At 32.6% G+C, this 20006-nt stretch overlaps 1 protein-coding gene and 1 non-coding gene across 3 annotated transcripts in view; both read left to right on the plus strand.

Annotated features, from left to right (window-relative positions):
* Window positions 1-20006, plus strand: part of Acadm (acyl-CoA dehydrogenase medium chain) — a 36120-nt gene that overhangs the window by 8099 nt on the left and 8015 nt on the right. For both annotated transcript variants that reach the window (XM_071617947.1, XM_027935156.2), the window contains 5 exons: window positions 469-549; window positions 6063-6193; window positions 10334-10442; window positions 15664-15804; window positions 16648-16743. In XM_071617947.1, the coding sequence (XP_071474048.1) occupies window positions 469-549; window positions 6063-6193; window positions 10334-10442; window positions 15664-15804; window positions 16648-16743 (558 nt within the window). The remainder of the gene's footprint in view (window positions 1-468; window positions 550-6062; window positions 6194-10333; window positions 10443-15663; window positions 15805-16647; window positions 16744-20006) is intronic.
* LOC114092704 (small nucleolar RNA SNORD74) lies at window positions 11039-11118 on the plus strand. Its single transcript, XR_003582784.2, has one exon. It is a non-coding gene; the product is annotated as a small nucleolar RNA SNORD74 (small nucleolar RNA).

Genomic DNA, 20006 nt, shown 5'->3' on the forward strand with positions numbered 1-20006 from the left:
CTGGTCTTTTGCCTCTAGTACTTGGAGTCCTAGTTGTCCTTGTGGGGAAAATGTATACTTTTGGCTACAGCTATAGTGGGAATTCTTAAGTAAGGGCAAGGCCTAGAGCCAGCCTTCAGGAACCAATCAGGTTGGCTTGCTGCCACTATTGGCACTGCTGAAATTTAGTGAGCAGTTCTTAGGAGGCCAGATCATATGTACTAAGTCATGCATTCTAAATTTAATCCTTTATTAGAGCATTTTACTAAAGTAATAAGTTGTACAAATAACTTATATGAAAATACTGACAGTAGCAGATGTATTACTTCATTGCTTTAGCTTTTTAACTTGAAGGCAGAATGAAAACCAGTTCTGTGAACTTACCTCTTGTGGAGGAAATAGTTCTTTTCTTGTTTTGAATTGTAATATCTCTGAATTTACATATTTAATAAAAATGTCTTGCTTTTTAATGTCTGTTTTCTTCATTAGCAAATGCCTATTATTATTGCTGGAAATGATCAACAAAAAAAGAAGTATTTGGGGAGGATGACTGAGGAGCCAATGATGTGTGTGAGTATGTATAGCTACTACTTTATTTTACATTTCACATTTACAAAGAGTTTTGAATCTATATGTATATACTATTCTATATGACATTAAGATAAAAGTAGTCAATATATTTAGGTAGAGTGATGTTCTAAGATGCCAATAAAGTGTCATAATAATCCCCTTTCTTATTTCTACAGGAGAAATATCTACTAAATAATGTTTTCAGGAGAACAGTATCTATTTAATGGAGCACTATCTACTTAATTCTGCAGTTCAAGAACTAAGTGGTTCTTCTGAAGAACCACTTCTGAGGAAGTTCAGATTGAATGTATAACAGTAGATGTTTGAATTAGTGAGAAACTAATATAAACCTGTGACTGAAGTGATTAACTTATTTTTTGAATGGCCAGTTGACTTGGGGAGTATATTTGTCATTTTATTTGAAAGCAATTCAACAAATTTTTAAAATGAATTAAAAAAAAACAGCAACAACGCACATACATATATACAAGGTTCTGTTTTGAAATTGTTCTTTATTGAAGGATTTTTACCTGTTGATTAGCCAAATATCCATCTAGGGTGTGTTTATAATAGTGAAATATAGTAGATTATTATGAATTTTAAACTAATTGAGAGAATTCATCTGAAAGAGTAGAAAGCAATATTTTAAAATAAATTATTTTATTCATTGCAGATACTTAAAAGTCAGGCAAACTACTTATAAAGACATTCATACATATTTATGAGGTAATTGGAAATTATAGAGTTTAGTGTAAATATTCTCAATATTGTCTAAAAACTGCATAAAATATCTAGATTCTCCTCTTGTAGCATATATATTGATAGACACGGGTTAATCAATTGAAGCATAGAAATGCTTAAGTGAACCTACCATAATACATTGATAAGAATATTTATACTAGTTATAAATAGGTATTTCTAAAATATTTGAGTCTTTAAATATAACCCAAATATTCAAACTTTTTTAAATAATACCTTCAATATATGTAAAAATACATTTACTATTCCCTCTTTTGATAACTTCTAAATTAATGAAGATTTTCTGTGCATTTTTCTCATTCTAGTGCTAAATAGCAGTAGTTGTACTTAAAATATGAAGCTGAGGGTAAAAATAGAAAGTATCAATAAGTTTTGATTAACTTAAATTGATTCAGTTCATTATTTAAATTTTAATACATTTTTTAAAATTGTAAATAGTAGAGAAAACTTAGAAATGTATCAAGAAAAACAAAAATATCTGTAATTCTTCAGATATGAAGCTAATTGGGATTGCTATTTTATATTTCCTACTAGATTTTTAAATATATAAATATTTTTCTATATTATAATATCATATTAGATATGCAATTTTATATCTTTATTTAATATCATGAGCACTTTCTTATGCTCTACTTATTTTTAAATGCTTTGGTATTTATTACTGCAATATGGTCTTTAATGTATACACTACACATTACTATTCTACACTGTTTAATATTGAAACTTCTTAGATTTTTGCTCTTAAAAAATGCCATGGAATAATTGATACATAAAAATTAACACAGATCTTTATATTTAACTTTACAGAACAGATATATTTATTATTATTTATTTATAACTTAACTGATCTTATAGTCACATATGCCCTACCTGAGGAGATAAATAAGGGCAAAACCATAACTTTTAATGCCATTTACTGCAAAAACATTTTGTAAAGTCAGAATTATTAGTTAATATTATATATATGATATTCTAAGAATTAAGAGCCATATTTTATTTTTTAAGCAGTATATACCTAAAATATATGTAGCACTAGATAATTTATTACTTCTTAACCTTTGGCTAAGATCAAGTGTAAACTGTTCAATAGCTTGTTATGGGGACATTCAGTAAAACTCATTTGTCTAAACATAGTCTTAGAATCCAGAAGTGTAAAACACCCCCTGGTAAATAAAACTCTTGTCGTAAAACCTTGTATTTTTCATGGAACTAAAAAATTGCTGGAATGTGCCTAACAGATCTAAACTTGGATTCTAAAGACTGGGCTTCAGGTCTTAACTCGTCATATAACAACAGGATAATCTTGTATATTCACTTAATCTTGAAGTCTTTACTAAACATTGAGTGTATAATGCTTTAAAGGGATATAGTAAAGAAAAACAAGATAACTTATGTTTCTATAGGACTATCTTCACTGAGTGTTGCAAAAATATATTAGCGAAATGCCTTTCATACCTAATGACTAAGAGAACTGCTTCTCTTATAACTGCTTTTCATGATATATGCCAGACTTCATTTATGGAAATGCATACTTGAAACTTATAACTAATACTGTTTTCTCTCTTTTGGTAAGTAGGAAAACTTGAGCCAATTTTTACTCTAGTAATTATTTGAACCTCAAAACATGTTGCTGTGTATTGTTTTTCTTTCTAGTTTTATTTCTTTCACCCTAATTTTTTTTGTTTTTAAATATATAAACTATCTAATTTCCTTTAAAATGCTTTAATACCACCCAGAAAATTTAAACAAAGAATAAATGCAATATTTCTTTGTGAATTATATAAATGTAAGGAGGTGGTATTATCATTAATAAAGAAAAGCATAATGTTATACTTATTCAAATATTTGAGTCGTAAGCCAGATAGACTGAGAATAGAATGTAAAGAAGACAGGGCTTCTCCTTATAAGGAGTTAGGAATCTGATAAACTTATATCTTTATACAGTGTCTACTTACTAATTATGAACAAAACAATGTACTGATTTGATTTCCTTGATCTTCTAGTTTGCAAATTCACATCTAATGTTGGAAATCAAACTAGTTAGAATAATGAAGATGAAAAATTTTAGGGACATCATTTATTAAACAGTATTATCAATCCTATCTTCAAGAGATTGTGATGTAGAATAAGAAAAACAATATGAGCAACCACATTTTTGTGTATAATGCTGTATCATACCAAATAGTGAGGTAAAGAAGGGAATAAGTTACAATGAAAAAAAAAAAGGGATTCTTCTTCTAAAAGAGGGTTAGAAAAAGTAAATTAATTACTAAACAATGGTCAAATAAGATTAAAAAACAATTCCAAAGAACCAGCAGTGACAAGCTATTTTGTATTCAAAGATAGACCCATATATTTTATAAGCTCTAAAAATTTTGCCTTATTAAGAAGAAACATGTCTAGTAGTATATTTTTTAAAATTATTAAAGATGGTTAACACAAAATTTTGGTACTTCAGAGGATCATCTTTTCTGGTCAGTTCATTTGTATAAAACCTTATTTTGTTAATGATGCTGAACACTTTATTGAATCTTCAAATAGAGTAATCTAGTTCACTTAACCTCTGTGACAAGTGAGTTTGTTCTACTGCATTCCTGTCCAAAAGCCATTATGCTCATGTTTTCATACCTTGAGTGCCTGGAGTCGAGGCTTTTTGAAGTAGCTCCCTTTGGGAGCATCTCTAACCAACATTACATGTACCAAGTGACAGTTTTTATCATTTCTGTTTATGAAATTTTACTATAATATCATTATAGGTATCCAATAAATACTTAATAACGTCATTATAGTTTCCTTCCACTAGTTCAAATTATCTCCCTTAGATGTAGAGCCCTTTTGATATTTGAGTATGGTTTGTTTGTGGGTTTTTTTTTTTAAAGAGAGAGAGAGAGAATTTTTTATATTTATTTTTTAGTTTTCGGTGGACACAACATCTTTTTATTTTATTTTTATGTGGTGCTGAGGATCGAACCCAGCGCCCCGTGCATGCTAGGCGAGCGCACTATCGCTTGAGCCACATCCCCAGCCCCAAGTATGGTTTTTATTCAAACAGCACCTGAAAGATGATTCTTGCTGTTATTATAATTCCTCTTTAAATCCATCCTTCAAACTTTCGTAATAGTAAACTTAAAAGCACATCCAAATATGTTTGCAAATGTGTTTACAAAGGCATTCAGTGGTTCTATATTATCAATTGCACTAGAACTTAAGGTATGTTTAAATTTGTGAATCCATTTCCAAATCTGACTTCCTCTAAAAAAAAAAATGTATGCACTATTCACTTTTGCACACTAGGGTGTTATCTATTCTGTTGAAGCCTATCTATTTGATTCCTTAAGATTCCATGGCATAATAGTAAGCAGTCATTTAACTATTCTGTTGAATGCATAAAAATATTTTCTCCTCAGTGTGACATATCATTTGGCCTCCATGAGCTCTTCCTTGCCTGCTTCACCAGCCTCTTTTTATGCCTTTAAGTTTCTCCTTACATTTTAGTACTGAACTGTTGGTAGTTTCCTCTACACATTTGCTCCTTCATTCTTCTGGAGCCTTAGATCTATTTACCTCACTCTTGTTATTTAAAACTTACCTTTTCCAAAAAGTTTTACTTCTTTTCAACCTCCATACCTCCCATCATCTCCCAACCCTCCTGTAACAAGTTAAGTAATTATTTTATACTTTGATTTTAAATTAAGATTTCTTTCTTCTTTAGACTCTTAAGTAACTTAAGAGCAATGAACCTGTGTCTTTAGATGGTATATATCCACTGTACCTTTTGCTCAATAAACTCAAATTAACTTGAACTAGTTAACTCTTGCCTCCCTAGATTCCCTTTATCCATTACTGGCTGTCTATTGTCATTCCTCTGTGGAAGAGCCTTAAGAAGCCATCCTGTTTCTAGTAGATACAATTTAAAATTTTTAGTTTGATATAATGGGTTCTTTGTCATCTGTTTTGTTCCTTTTATCCAGACTCATATCTTATCATTCCTTGCATGCACAGTATATAATATAATATATTCACATATTATAGAAGTCCAGTACTTCCAGCATTTCAAATACTAGATAACCCTATTTCTTTTCTTGGTGTCATATTCTGTATTGCTGCCTAGAAAACATCTATACCAAGATTACATGGTAACAATTCTTATTTCTCCTCCCAAAGAATTGCTTTTCCATTTGAGACTTAATTTAAGCATCATTTCTAGTAAGATAGTTTTTCAACTTCTTTGTGCATAATTTTTACATTTAGACATATAGTAACAATAAGGTTATTTATCTTTACTGTTACATTATAAAACTTTCTAGGACAAGATTTCATTTCCAGTTTCCCATCTCCTACTTTATAGTCTAGTATACTCAAATGTTCCAGGAAATGAATATATATTGAATTGAATTAAATGAATTTGTTTGAAGATACCTAGCATTTTAATTTTTTGTATTATTTATTAGTGTCCTACACCCAATTTTAATTTATACATTAAATAAATTTTTACATTTGAGACATTTATTTGATTTTCTAAAAATGTTTTAATTTTTGATATTTTAAAAATAATTGAACTACTTACTGGCTTTAAAAGAAAATATGGGGACTGTGGAGATATAGCTCAATAGTAGAGTGTTTGCCCATCATGTGCAAGACCCTGGATTCAGTCCCCCAAATTGCAGAAACAAGACAAAACAAAATTCTGTTTCTATACATTTATAACTTAGTACTTAGCCTTTAATTTTTTTTTTTTATTCCACATATTCAAGGCTTACTGTGTAACAGAACCAGGAGCAGGCTCTGATGTAGCTGGTATAAAGACCAGAGCAGAAAAGAAAGGAAATGAATATATTATTAATGGTCAGAAGATGTGGATAACCAACGGAGGAAAAGCTAATTGGTATGCTTTTTGAAAAATTTCTGTATATTTCTTCTTAATGACTTTTTATTCAGAATCTTCCCTTTCTTCCTCTTTTTATTTATTTATTTTAAAAAATTTTTAGTGGTACTGAGGATTGAACCTAGTGGTGCTTTGCCACTGAGCTATATTCTCAGCCCTTTTTATTTTTTATTTTGAGAGAGACTTGGTAAGTTTCCCAGGCTGGCCTTGAACTTGTGAACTTGCCTTAGACTTCTGAGTAGCTGGGATTATAGGCATGCACCACCACACCCAATTTTTCTCTTATTTTTAAACCACTATAATTAAAGTAAATCATGTTCATGAACTAGAAGGTCCATAAGAGATTATAAGCAGTTCCATGATTCAAGAACTATTTTGGGGCTGGGGTTGTGGCTTAGTGGTAGAGTGCTCGCCTAGCATGCACAAGACACTGGGTTCGATCCTCAGCACCACATAAATGTAAAATAAACATATTGTATCCACATAAAGCTTAAGAATAAACATTTTTAAAAAAGAACTATTTTGAAGCCCCTGAACTGCTTGTTTCAGATTAAGAAGTTTAATTTGTAAAATAAAATACCTACTCTGGTTAAATTTGATTACAAAGGCTAGTCTTCCATCTGTTTGACTTATTATCTCCACTTACCCATCTCCTATACCAGCACTTTCTTGGAACCTCTAAAAGTATAAGGGAATAGGACAATTATTGGTATAGAACATTTCTCTGATCTCATAAATAGGGAGAGACTTAGAGAATTCAGAATTTGACTTTAATAATATTTAGAAGGAGTTTGGGGATGTAGCTTAGTGATAGACTATTTGCTTAATATGTACAAGGCCCTGGGTTCAATTCCCAGTACTAGCAAAAAAAAATTTAAATTAAAAAAATTTATATGTATATTTATACACATATATGTGTATATACAAACATACACATATACTTATATAGGTCTAAAAATAATGAAATGAAGGTAAACCAAAGATTAAAATGTCCTTTGTTTAAATATAAAGTGTTAAAAAATACTTGGTTATTTGTTAAAAAAAAAGAAAGTAAAGTCTAATAAATAACTATAAATTTAATGGGATTAAACAATATATCAACCTTTACAAAACAAATATATGGCTGGGGGTATACTCAGTGGTTAGAGCACTTGCCTAGCATGTGTACAGCCCTGAGTTCCTTCCCTAGCACCAAGGGTAGAGGGGGAGCTAAGCTGAAGTAATAGAGATATAGCCAAACAAGAGTTAAAAAAGAAAGTTATAGGTAACACATTTTAAGACATATATTCAGAAGCAGGTAAGTGCCTTGTATTAGGAGGAAGCTATAAGACATGTTGTAAAAAGTAAATCACGTAGGTTTAGTTATTTTTGAATAATCTTGAAATTTTTGAAATAATATATAGAAAGACTAGTAGGCTTGTAAGTTTACTTTAGAAAGCCAGTTTAGAATTAATGGATGAGCCATATGTGGTGGTACATGCCTATAATCCCAACCTCTCAGGAGGTTGAGACAGGAAGATCACAAGTTTGAAGCCAGACTGGACAACTTAGTGATATCATGACTCAAAACAAAAAATAGAAAGGAGTAGGGATGTAGCTCAGTAGCAGAATGCCCCTGGGTTCAGCTCCCAGCACTGCAAAACTCAAACAAAAAAGAATTAATGAGTGAAAATCAGAAAAATGTAGAATTTACTCAATATAAGAACAAGCTTTTCAACAATGCTGTCCAATATGTGTTTGGTATATATTTGCCCATCACTGCAAGTATATAAATAGGGAATTCTTTGAAAGAATTTAGTGGGCAGAGTGTGACAGAATATACTTATAATCTCAATGATTCAGAAGACTGAGGCAGGAGGATTGCATGTTGGAAGCCAGCCCCAGCAACTTAGCAAGATCCTCAACAACTTAGTGAGACTCTGTCTCAAAAATAAAAAGGATTGAGGATATGGCTCAAGAGTAAAGCACCTCTTGATTCAATCCCCAGTACCAAAAAGAAAAAAAAAAAAAAAGAATTTAGTGATTGTGATAATGTACTGACTGACTGCTATCTATCTGAAACTACTACCTGAAAATAATTCTGATTCAATGTATTTGTGTGATATGTAGTACAAGTTTCTAGCAAGTAAAGAATTAAGCAAGTAAAGAATCTGAAGCTCAGTGGTGGTAAAGCACGTGCTTAGCATACGTAAGACCTTGAGTTCAATCCCCAGCACTTCTCAAAATAAATAAATAAAAATAATCATTCTTGGGAATGAAGTTATTGTTTATTTTAAATATATGTCAGTCCCTTTTAGTATCCTAAATATATCCATTGTGATAAAGTGCTATAACATTATAATTAAGCATCCCAATATCAGCAAGTCATAAAAAAGTAACTATTAGTTGGTGTAGTAGCGAATGCCTGTAATCCCAGCAACTCAGGAGGCTGAGGCAGGAGGCTGAGGCAAGTTGAGAGCCAGCCTCGGCAATTTAGCAAGATCCTGTCCTAAAAACAAAAAGCGGGCTGGGGATGTGATTCCATGCTTAGGTACTCTTGGGTTCAATTCCTGGTACCAAAAATTAAAAAGTAAGTATTAAAATTTAATAAGTTGAGAAATCTAACAACACAATTTGAAATATCCAATGTCAAGAACTAGAGTCTTCACATACAAATTAGGTACTACAAAAACTAAAAAAGCAATTTTCAATTTTTTTCTATAATTAAATAAAACCATAGAGTCAAGATAGTTTATTAGTTCAAAGCACAGGAAATAAATTTGTTATTTAAGGAGGAATATGTCCCCCCCCTTTTTTTTTTGATGCTGCCTGGGATTGAACCCAGGGTCTTCCACATGCCAACCATGCAGTCAACCACTAAACTATCCCCTGGCCTTTTTTTCCCATTTTATTATTTTCTTCCTTTTGAGACAGGGTCTGCTAAATTGCTGCAGCTTCCACAAACTTGCAGTCCTCCTGCCTCAGCCTCTAGGGTTGCTAGGATTATAGGTGTGCACCACCATACCTGATTCTTTTTAAAACATTTTTAGTAAAATTCTGTATATGCAACTTTTTGAATATTTTGCATTTCCCCCCTCATTCTTTATTTAAAAATCTTTCTGGGCAAAATCCTGGAGGTAGGAACCAGCAATATTCATAATTCAACTATAACAAATACACTAACTTTGCTGCATAAAAGTGACAGTAGTGCCATGCACAGTGGCATACACCTATAATCCCAGCAGCTCAGGAGGCTGAGGCAGGAGGAGCACATGTTCAAAGCCAGTTTCAGCAATGGTAAGGCACTAAGCAACTCAGTAAGACCTTGTCTCTAAATAAAATACAAAATAGGGCTGGGGATGTGGCTCAGTGGTTGAGTGTCCCTGACTTCAATCCCAGGTACCAAAAAAAAAGGGTGGGGCTGGGGGGCGGGGACAGTAGTTGTCAGAACATAGAACATAATAGTCAAGATTATTATTCCTTTTCATAGGCAACCCTCTTTGCCCTCCTTTTCTCTGAGAGCTTGTCCCTTAAAGAATAAAATTGATTTACAGTCTGGGTGTGATGGCACATGCCTGTATTCTTAAGAGACTCAGGAGCCTGAGGTAGGAAGATTGCAAGTTCAAAGCTAGCCTCAGCAATTTAGTGAGGCCATAGCAATTTAGCAAGACCATGTCTCAAAATAAAAAGGGCTGGGATGTATTTCAGTGATTAAGTGCCCCTGGGTTCAGTCCCCATTACCAAAATAAAAACACAAAACACACAGAAGTACTGGCAATGTAGTTCATTGGTTGAGTGCCTCTGGGTTTAATCTTTAATACTGCAAAAAACAAAAATTGATTTGCAGGAGGGAAAAAATGCCAACTCCACCCTATATATACTTTTCTTTTTCATATTACATTATCTTATACAAGGAATTTTAACTTATACTACAAAAAAATTAAATACTGTATAAGTCAAGAAGTAGACCTGGGTTGAAATGCTAATTCTGCCACATAGTAGAAATGTAACTTGTGCAGGTTTTGTAACCCATCTGATTCTTCATTTTCTGTGATAAGCTGTGAGTAATAATAATTGGGATTGTTTGGAGGATTGAGATAACATTCACCATGTGTTATTAATTAATATCATTATCACTATTAATGTGTGTATTTATTTTAGGTATTTTTTATTGGCACGTTCTGATCCAGATCCGAAAGCTCCTGCTAATAAAGCTTTTACTGGATTTATTGTGGAAGCAGATACCCCAGGAGTGCAGATTGGAAAAAAGGTAAAATGTATATTTATCAATGAATAAGATCTCAAATATTATTTTAACTATAATTATCAAAGTTACTATTTGTAACTTTGATGATAACATGAAATATTTTATATGTTGCTGAAGGCTTTAAATTGAGAAGAGTCATTTCACGTTATTTTGAAAGTCTGCCCATTCATAGTACCAAGCTATGAAGAATACTAATATTGTAAGGTGTAATGAAACAGAAATCACACTATCATTTATATTTCAAAGGACTTTCCCACTCTTTTTCCTTTTGGATTCTCCCCATAAGCTTTTGGTAAGATAAGTGACATTGTGCCCATTTCCTGTGTTAATTTGATATAAATGGACTACCCAAGATTATATAACATTAAGTCAACCATCTATGCCTGAAAGAATGTGGGATGGCAAAGCACTTAAAATGTGAAAAGAAAAAAAAATTATTTAAATAAGAAAAGGTAGTTCAACATATTTGAAAAAGGTTGTAATCTGAATGTGTGGAGATAATTTAGTACTTAAGAAAATTTAAAACTTGACAAATCAAAAGAAATATAGTCATTAAAGTAGTCCTAGTGGGAGCTCACAAAGCATGGTTTAAGAGTCTAATTCTGAGCCTATGACGAAGCCTGTGTTGGCAGGGACATTTGAGAGAGCTGATGAATGCCAATGCCTCTGATGGTGGCAGGGAAGGAAAAAAAAAAAACTATAACCATACAATGTACCTAAGGCAAAGGAGTATTTGTGGATGTTTATTATGAATTACTGGAGGTTATATGAACATATTTTCTTCTTCCCAGATGGGAAAAAGTATAGATTATCTGATCAGATATTAGAGTAGATCTACATAGCTTTAACTGGAGAAACTAATTTGAATTGATTGAGTTTAAAAAAATTTATAAACCAGTCTTATGAATGTGTAGAATCCTGTTTTCTTAAACTACATCAGAATCTCTATGTTGTGGTGCATGCCTGTAATTCCAGCTATTCAGGAGGCTGAAGCAGGAGTTGGAGACAAGCCTGGGCGATTTATGGAGACCCTGTTTCAAAATAAAATGGAAAGAGGTTGTAGCTCAATGGTAGAGCACCATGGGTCCAGTCCCTAGCACTGAAACAAAAAAGAATCTTTCCTGTTGTATCCAAACCTCCTTAAAATGGAAGTATGTAAACTTCTCTTTTAAGTTGTGAAATTTTAAAGGTGAAAGTTACCCTACGTGTTATTTATTTCAGTCTCTTCACTGATTATTGAATCTGAGAACCAAGTTAATGATTTACTTAAGGTCACAAACCTAAGAGGCTGAATTGAGATCAGTAATAAAGTTTTCTAGGAACTTGTCCACTGCAGTTTCTGACACTTTATTGTGCTATATTTTTTAAAAGAACGCATTAAAGGTAGACTACACCTAGTGATATTATTTATAAAACAAAATATAAGTACTAAGAATGTTGTGTTTCTTCAAATAAATTGAATTTTATTTGTGTAACATGTCATGTTTCCTGCTTAGGGATGGTTGCTAGCAAACTCAGGGCCAATTGTATGGCCCATCTGTAGAAATAAAGTATGAAAGACTTACTAACTTACATTTCTTTTTTCCATAGTAAATCCACTCCTGATTTTATCTTGCTATTTCTAATCTCATTGTCTTTTTATCCAGTTTTCTCACTTAAAGCATCTCTAATTCAATAAATATTATTATTGAGTGCAAGTAGGCACCATTCTAGGTATTAGGGATAGTGCATTTATTAAAACAGATAAAATCCCTTGTCTTTGGAGAACTCACTTTCTAGTGAAGGGGTACAGATAATTATATTGTATATATTTAAGCCTTCCCAAAACTTTTTGAAACAAATGTCCATTTGCAAAATTTGATGTTTTCAAAATGTTGTGTGTTTTAGAAATTATATAGTTTGAGTTGAATCAAGGAAGCATTTTGGTTTTAAATGTGGGGCTTGGAGGTGATTCTGGGAAACAGGTTAAACAGTGTTTTGTAAATAATGTTTTTTCATTATACCTGAATGGTAGTCTAAGGTACTAGAGTTTATTAATTTATAAAGGCAAAGTAAAGGGATGTTGGTTTTTCCTGAGTCAAACTATACATTGTCACTATTTGTTAAAACCTAGAAGAATATTATTAATATTTAAACAAGAAAATTAAAGGATAAGCTTATAGCTTTATGTTTCCATTGCCTGTTTCTCCTCTTGCTTATTAAAACAAGATTAAATTTTTTTTCCTTAAAGAGGAGAATCATTGTCTGCAACTTCTCTTAAATAATTCAGTATGATGCTAATAGTTGCATACATACACAGTGAAAGAAATAAAGTAATGTGTCAAAATGTCAACAATTGGTGAAATTAAGTAAAAGGTATATTAGTACTCATACTACTTCTACAACTCTTCTATTAATTTGAAAATTTTCAAAGCAAAGAGTTGAAGAAATATATAGTTTAGCAATTTCTTATAAATTTATAAGAAATTATAAACATACACCACATACCCAGTACTTCTAGGTATTTATGTGAGAGAAATGGAAACAAAATCCTATGCAGAAATATTTTGGCTAGTTTATTCCTGATTGCTAAAATTGGGAGGAAACAACATCAGAAAGGCTACATAGGACAAACTCAAAACCAGCATCATAATGAATAGGGAAAAACTGAAACCATTTCCTTAAAATCTGAAACAAGACAAGGATGTTAACTCTCACCACTCCTATTCAGTAGAGTAACCAGAAATTCTAGCCAGAGCAATTAGGCAAGAGAAGGAAATAAAAGTGATAAAAATAGAAAAGGAAGAAGTCAAATGATCACTGTTGCAGATGATATGTTGCAGATGATATCATTCTATACTTAGAAAGATCCAAAAAGCTCTACCAGAAGACTACTAGAGGTAATAAACAAATTCAGGCGGGGCGCAGTGGCACATGCCTGTAATCCCAGTGGCTCCAGAGGCTGAGGCATGAGGATCATGAGTTCAAAGCCAGCCTCAGAAATGGCGAGGCTCTAAACAACTCAGTGCCACCTTGTCTCTAAACAAAATACAAAATAGGGCTGGGGATGTGACTCAGTGGTTGAATGCCCCTGAGTTCAATCCCTGGTACCAAAAAAAAGAAAAGAAAAAAAAATTCAGCAAAGTAGCAGATTCTAGAATCAACATACAAAAATCAGCAGTTTTCCTATACACCAATATTGAATCTGTTAGAATGAAATCAGGAAAACAATCCCATTCACAATAATCTCAAAAAGAAAAATAAATTAAAAAACTGCCTAGAAATAATTCTAACCAAGGAGTTGAAAAACCTCTATGATGAAAGCTATAGAACATTGCAGAAAAAAACTGAAGAAAACACAGGAAGATGGAAAAATCTCCCAAATTCACAGATAGGCAGAAATAATATTGTCAAAGTGGCCAATGTTGTCAAAAGCAATATTCAGGTTTAATGCAGTCCCTCAATTCCCATCAAAATACCATTTTATCTTACTCCAGTCAGAATGACAGACATCAAGAATACAAACGGGGAGCTGAGGTTGTGGCTCAGTGGTAGAGTGCTCGCCTAGCGCAGGTGAGGCACTGGGTTCAATCCTCAGCACCACATAAAAAATAAATAAATAAAAATAAAGGCATTGAGTTCACTTACAACTAAAAACAAATATATTTTAAAAATAATACAAACAGAATTTTGTTGAGAATTTTTGCATCAATATTCATCAAGGATATTGGTCTGAAATTTTCTTTCCTTCATGTGTCTCTGCCTGGTTTTGGTATCAGGATGATACTAGCTTTGTAGAATGAGTTTGGAAGGGTTCCTTCATTTTCTATTTCATAGAATAATTTGAGAAGCTTTGGTATTAATTCTTCTTTGTAGGCCTTGTAGAACTCAGCTATGAAACCATCTGATCCTGGGCTTTTCTTGGTTGGTAGGCTTTTGATGGCTTCTTCTATTTCCTTGCTTGAAATTGATCTGTTGTGTCCTCTTGACTCAGTTTGGGTTGATTATATGCCTCTAGAAATTTGTTGGTGTCTTTAAGGTGTTCTATTTTACTGGAGTATAAATTTTCAAAATAGTTTCTAATTGTCTTCTGTATTTCAATAATGTCTGTCGTGATATTTCCTTTTCGTGATATTTCCTTTCCTTCTTTGTGTTAAGGTGGCTAAGGATTTTCAATTTTGTTTATTTTTTCAAAGAACCAGCTTTTTGTTTTGTCGATTTTTTGAATTGCTTCTTTTGTTTCAATTTCATTGATTTCTGCCCTGATTTTAATTATTTCCTGTCTTCTACAATTTTTGATGTTGGTTTGCTCTTCTTTTTCTAGGGCTTTGAGATGTGATGTTAAGTCATTATTTTACTGTGTCTAATTTATAAACTAAACTATTACATATATGTACATATGATATATATCATACATATATGTATAGATAATATATATGATCATATGATAAAATTTAATTTATAAATATACATATAAATAGTATTTGAAAGATTTGGTACAATTAACAGTTTCAGGCATCCACTGGGAATCCTGGAACATACTCCCTTCAGATAAGGGGAAACTACCTAAAATTTTTCTTTGTGTACATTTGACTTGAATAAACCTAATTTTTCTTTTCCTATACGGGGCACTGTACAACTGAGCTACATCCCCACTGCTTTTATTTTTTAACTTTGAGACAAGTTGCTGAGTCTGGACTTGAACTTACAATATTCTTGCCTAGGCTAAACCTAATTTTAAGAAAGAGGGGAAAGCAAAATCCAGTTTTTAATCAGTAAATTACATCACTAGCTCTGTTAGTTATGCTAAGATTAAAGACCCTAATCAAATTATGTTTACTAAATGCTTTTCCTGACACTCATGATAAAAAAGATACTTTTCAGACATATACAAAGATTAATCAATTTGTAGACCTTTAGACTAGTATTAATTTCAAAGTTTATGAAATATCATATTCGGCTTGGGGTTTGGCAAACACAAGGGTTTTCATAAAGGTCCAAGTTGTGGGCTCTGGGGTCTCTGTTGCAATTTATCAATTCTTCCATTGTAACAAGAAAGTAGCCATGGAAGATATATAAACAGACAGGTGTGTTTGTATTCCATTAAAGCTTTATTTACAAAAACAGGATTAAGGCCATAATGTGTTGCCCCTGCTTTAGATAATTGCAGAAAGGCGTCTAACAATGATTAAAGCTGAAACCGATGTGACTCAGAAATATTAAAATATGACAATTTTCCTATTAGGAGTTAAACATGGGCCAGCGATGTTCAGATACAAGAGGAATTGTCTTTGAAGATGTGAAAGTACCTAAAGAAAATGTTTTAATTGGTGAAGGAGCTGGTTTCAAAATTGCAATGGGAGCTTTTGATAGAACCAGACCAACAGTGAGTAATATGAGTTTATAGGATTCTTTATTACATTAAGTAAGTTTTTATTTTAACATTATATGCTTGGTGGGGTTGTTTTCCTTGTTGTTGTTTGAACCCAGGGGTGCTTAACCACTGAGCCACATCCCCAGCCCTTTTTTGTGTTTTATTTGGAGACAGGGTCTTGCTGAGTTGCTTAGGGACTTTTTAAGTTGCTGAGGCTGGCTTTAAACTTGTGATTCTCCTGCTTCAGCATCCCAAGCTTCAAGGATTATAGGCACACACTACTGTGCCTAATGTGTTTTTTAATGTCTTTATTTTAGTAAGGATGGAGGGGAAATGTTACTTTTATCTTTTATAATTCTTCAGCTTTTTTTTGCTGCTCATAGAAATTATTTTAGCAAATGCAAAATTAATGTAGTTTCTGTAGATTTACAGAGAGGCAGTCCACACACTTGATCATTTTTGTTGATTATGTATTTCTTATTCCTTTACCTATTAAGAGTATTTCCCCTCTGAGGCTTTCCCTTTTCAAACAGAGAATGTCTGTCTTCTAGGTTATCCTGTGCTTTACAAATGACTACCATTACCTTTTTTAGGGAGGGTTGGTACTAGGGATCAAACCCAGGACCTCTTGCATGCTAAGTGCATGTTCTACCACTAAGGTACATCCCCAGCCCCACCACTACCTTTAATTCATAAATAATTGCCTTGATTCTTCTCACCCCCCATACTCCAACTGCCTTAAACTACAGGTCATTTTCTCTTGCATAATCCTTAACATAGATCTTAGGCAGGTAGCCATATATTGTGTTTTAAAGACAACATTAACTATTTCTTTATGAACTATTAAAATACTAGGTAGCAGCTGGTGCTGTTGGATTAGGACAAAGAGCTTTGGATGAAGCTACCAAGTATGCCCTGGAGAGGAAAACTTTTGGAAAGCTGCTTGTAGAGGTAATTTAACACTGTGCTTGTTTTGTAAAATGTAAAGACACTTATTTTTATCGGAATATCTATTTCTTACTTTGGTAGCAAGAAGATAACCAGAGTATTATGAGGATGGTTTTTAACAATAAATTTTCTTTAGACAATGCCAGTAACCATTGGTTGCTCTGGGGATTATTTTAAGAAGAAAAGGAACAGCTAACATTTATTGGGTACTTCTTGTATACCTGGACACTAACTATACTATGTATTTAAATACATTTTCTAAATCTCCCAGTATCCCTTTTCTTCATGGTGCTTTAAATTTAATCTCTCTTAAAGATCTAGAAACTGAGCTTTAGGGATACTAAGTAGTTTTTCCAAGTCTATACAATTTAAAAACCACAAATCCAGGATTCTATTTTATGCTTTTAGTCCATGTTACTTTCTATATCTTCTTGTGTATCAGATTTTAGTACTGAAAAGTCAGGTCTTCCACTGTTGTAAATACTTTCCACACATGAGCATTTAATCCTCTCAGCAACCTACATTGCTCCCATTTGACCCATGAGGGAATTAAATCTCAAAAATATTTTACAATTCACTCCAGACCACAAAACTAACATGAAGCAGAACCAGTTTTTGCACCTGGCCTCTCTGATTCTAGCATATTACACTGTACCTTTATAAAATTTGTCAATCCTACCTCTTAAATATGTCTTTATTTATTTATTTATTAGTTGTAGTTGGACACAATACCTTTATTTATTTTTATGTGGTGCTGAGGATCAAACTCACGGCCTTGCATGTATGAGGCAAGTACTCTATCACTGAGCCATAACCCCCACCCCTGAAATATGTCTTGATTCCTTCCTGCATCCCCACATCACCACTGTTGTATCTTAATTATGCTGGTATCACTTCCCTTGTAACTGGCTTCTCAAATTCATCTTTCTCATTGTATTTTCTAAAATAGGCATCCAAAGTCATTGCTACTTGCTTTAAAATAATAAATATTCTCATTAACCAATTGAAAATACAAAGTCAAGTCTTCTATGAATTACCACAGAAATTCTTAACTCTTCAAACATTGATTTCCCCATTAACTATATTCTGTCATGTATAATCTACCATGTACAGTGAACCTATTTGTATCACCATATGTTAGTGATTCTCAAATCATCTTTGGTGAAAAATGAGTTTAATTTCCAATCAATGGTGGATCATTTTTTAATAAAATATAATATTATATTTTAATAAAATATAAAATTTAATAATACTCAACCTAAATTGAGTAACAGAGCTGACTCTGAAACAAAGAGTTTATTTGAAAATAGTAATGGATTATAATATAAATATGCATGCTAGGGCATATCATAGACACATCTGAGGGAGTTGAGACAATAGGAAACTCTTAAAGATAGAGGAAGTCCATATAAGTTGTTCTATAGCAAAGACCATTGGGGACTTGTTGCAGAAGTTGACATTAGCTCATTGGTATAGACAGCCATTTATAGGCAAGTGTTCATGTGCAAGCAAATTATCTGAAATTCTGCAGTTTTGTGGAATTCCTTGTGAACTTCCTGTCATAGACATACATATGTGAGGGACTTTCCTTTATGGCCTCAGTTCTGTTTCATTAAGACCTAAGTGACTTTATTTTGTTACTGGCAACTTTCACAAATGTCACAAAATGTTTAATTGCTATAAAAGTTTCTAAATGCTTGCTGTCACCTACCTTCTGTATCCTGAACCAGTAATAGGTTGTAGACTACCACTAAGGACAGACCAAATTTGGATTAGTATCTCTCTATTCTGTATTCTAAATGGTTTTCTCAGGTATAGTTTCTAATTTTCTAATCCTATTACATTTTTAATGACAAAATTTAATCTCCATAACATATATTTATATTAGGTTCTTTTCCATTTCTTCCCTTCTATTACGGTATTCTGGTTTTTTTAAACATAGTATCTCTTTTTCCTTTTATTTCCATAATCATGCAAAAATTCTTCATTCATAGTTTACTTCAGATTTTATTCTGTTATCTCTGGATTTCTTAGTGCCAATCTTTTAGTATATTGCATCAGGCAACTTCATTATGGCCAGTTATCTCCTGTTTTAATTTTTGCTTCTAAGCTTATCTGCAGGAGGTATTATTTTTCTTAGTACATTGTTGAAGCAGCCTAGAGCCTGACTTTGGTACCTTTTTTTCTATTTTTGTCAAGTACCACAAAGATTTACCATTCCATAAGCTGTTCTTTTACATTAATTTTTCTACTTGGAACTTCTGTACATTATAAGTACATTATATTAAATGTTAATTTAGCTTATTCAAAATAAGTAATATCTATATATACTATAAAATTAAGATCTGTCATCTTTCAGGTTCTTTTTTTAGAGAGAGAGAGAAAAAAAATTATTATTTATTTTTTTAGTTTTCAGTGGACACAACATCTTTATTTTATTTGTATGTGGTGCTGAGGATTGAACCCAGCGCTGCATGCCAGGCGAGTGCACTACCGCTTGAGCCACATCCCCAGCCCCTTTCAGGTTCTTCTTACCAGATTATCTGAAGATAACTCTTTTTTTGACTCTTCTTCAACTTAATATGGAATCTTCTCCTTTTATGTTCCCTTTCTTATAGGTTCTGAAGATTCTTATTCAGTATAGGAAAAGTCATATGAAGAATTCCTAGTTTTTGCTTACTATTTAATTTAAAATACAGTCTTAGATATTTATCATTTATTTCTACTGAAGATTTGCTTCCCTCTTAAGTACTCTATGAAATGTCTTCTTTGATATAATGAGAGCAACTAAGAACAGAGCAGGGAGGAAGAGCAGGAAGAAAAGATTAACATTAAACAGAGACATGAGGTGGGAGGGAAAGGGAGAGAAAAGGGAAATTGCATGGTAATGGAGGGAGACCCTCATTGTTATACAAAATTACATATAAGAGGTTGTGAGGGGAATGGGAAAATAAACAAGGAGAGAAATGAATTACAGTAGATGGGGTAGAGAGAGAAGATGGGAGGGGAGGGGAGGGGGGATAGTTGAGGATAGGAAAGGTAGCAGAATACAACAGTTACTAATAGGGCATTATGTAAAAATGTGGATGTGTAACCGATGTGATTCTGCAATCTGTATTTGGGGTAAAATTGGGAGTTCATAACCAACTTGAATCTAATGCATGAAATATGATATGTCAAGAGCTTTGTAATGTTTTCAACAACCAATAAAAAAAGAAATGCATTTTAATTAATAAGTATAGTGATGTGGTATCATAATTCCCTGT

The sequence above is a fragment of the Marmota flaviventris genome, chromosome 10 (assembly GCF_047511675.1).
Source record: "Marmota flaviventris isolate mMarFla1 chromosome 10, mMarFla1.hap1, whole genome shotgun sequence".
In the NCBI taxonomy this organism is placed as follows: domain Eukaryota; kingdom Metazoa; phylum Chordata; class Mammalia; order Rodentia; family Sciuridae; genus Marmota; species Marmota flaviventris.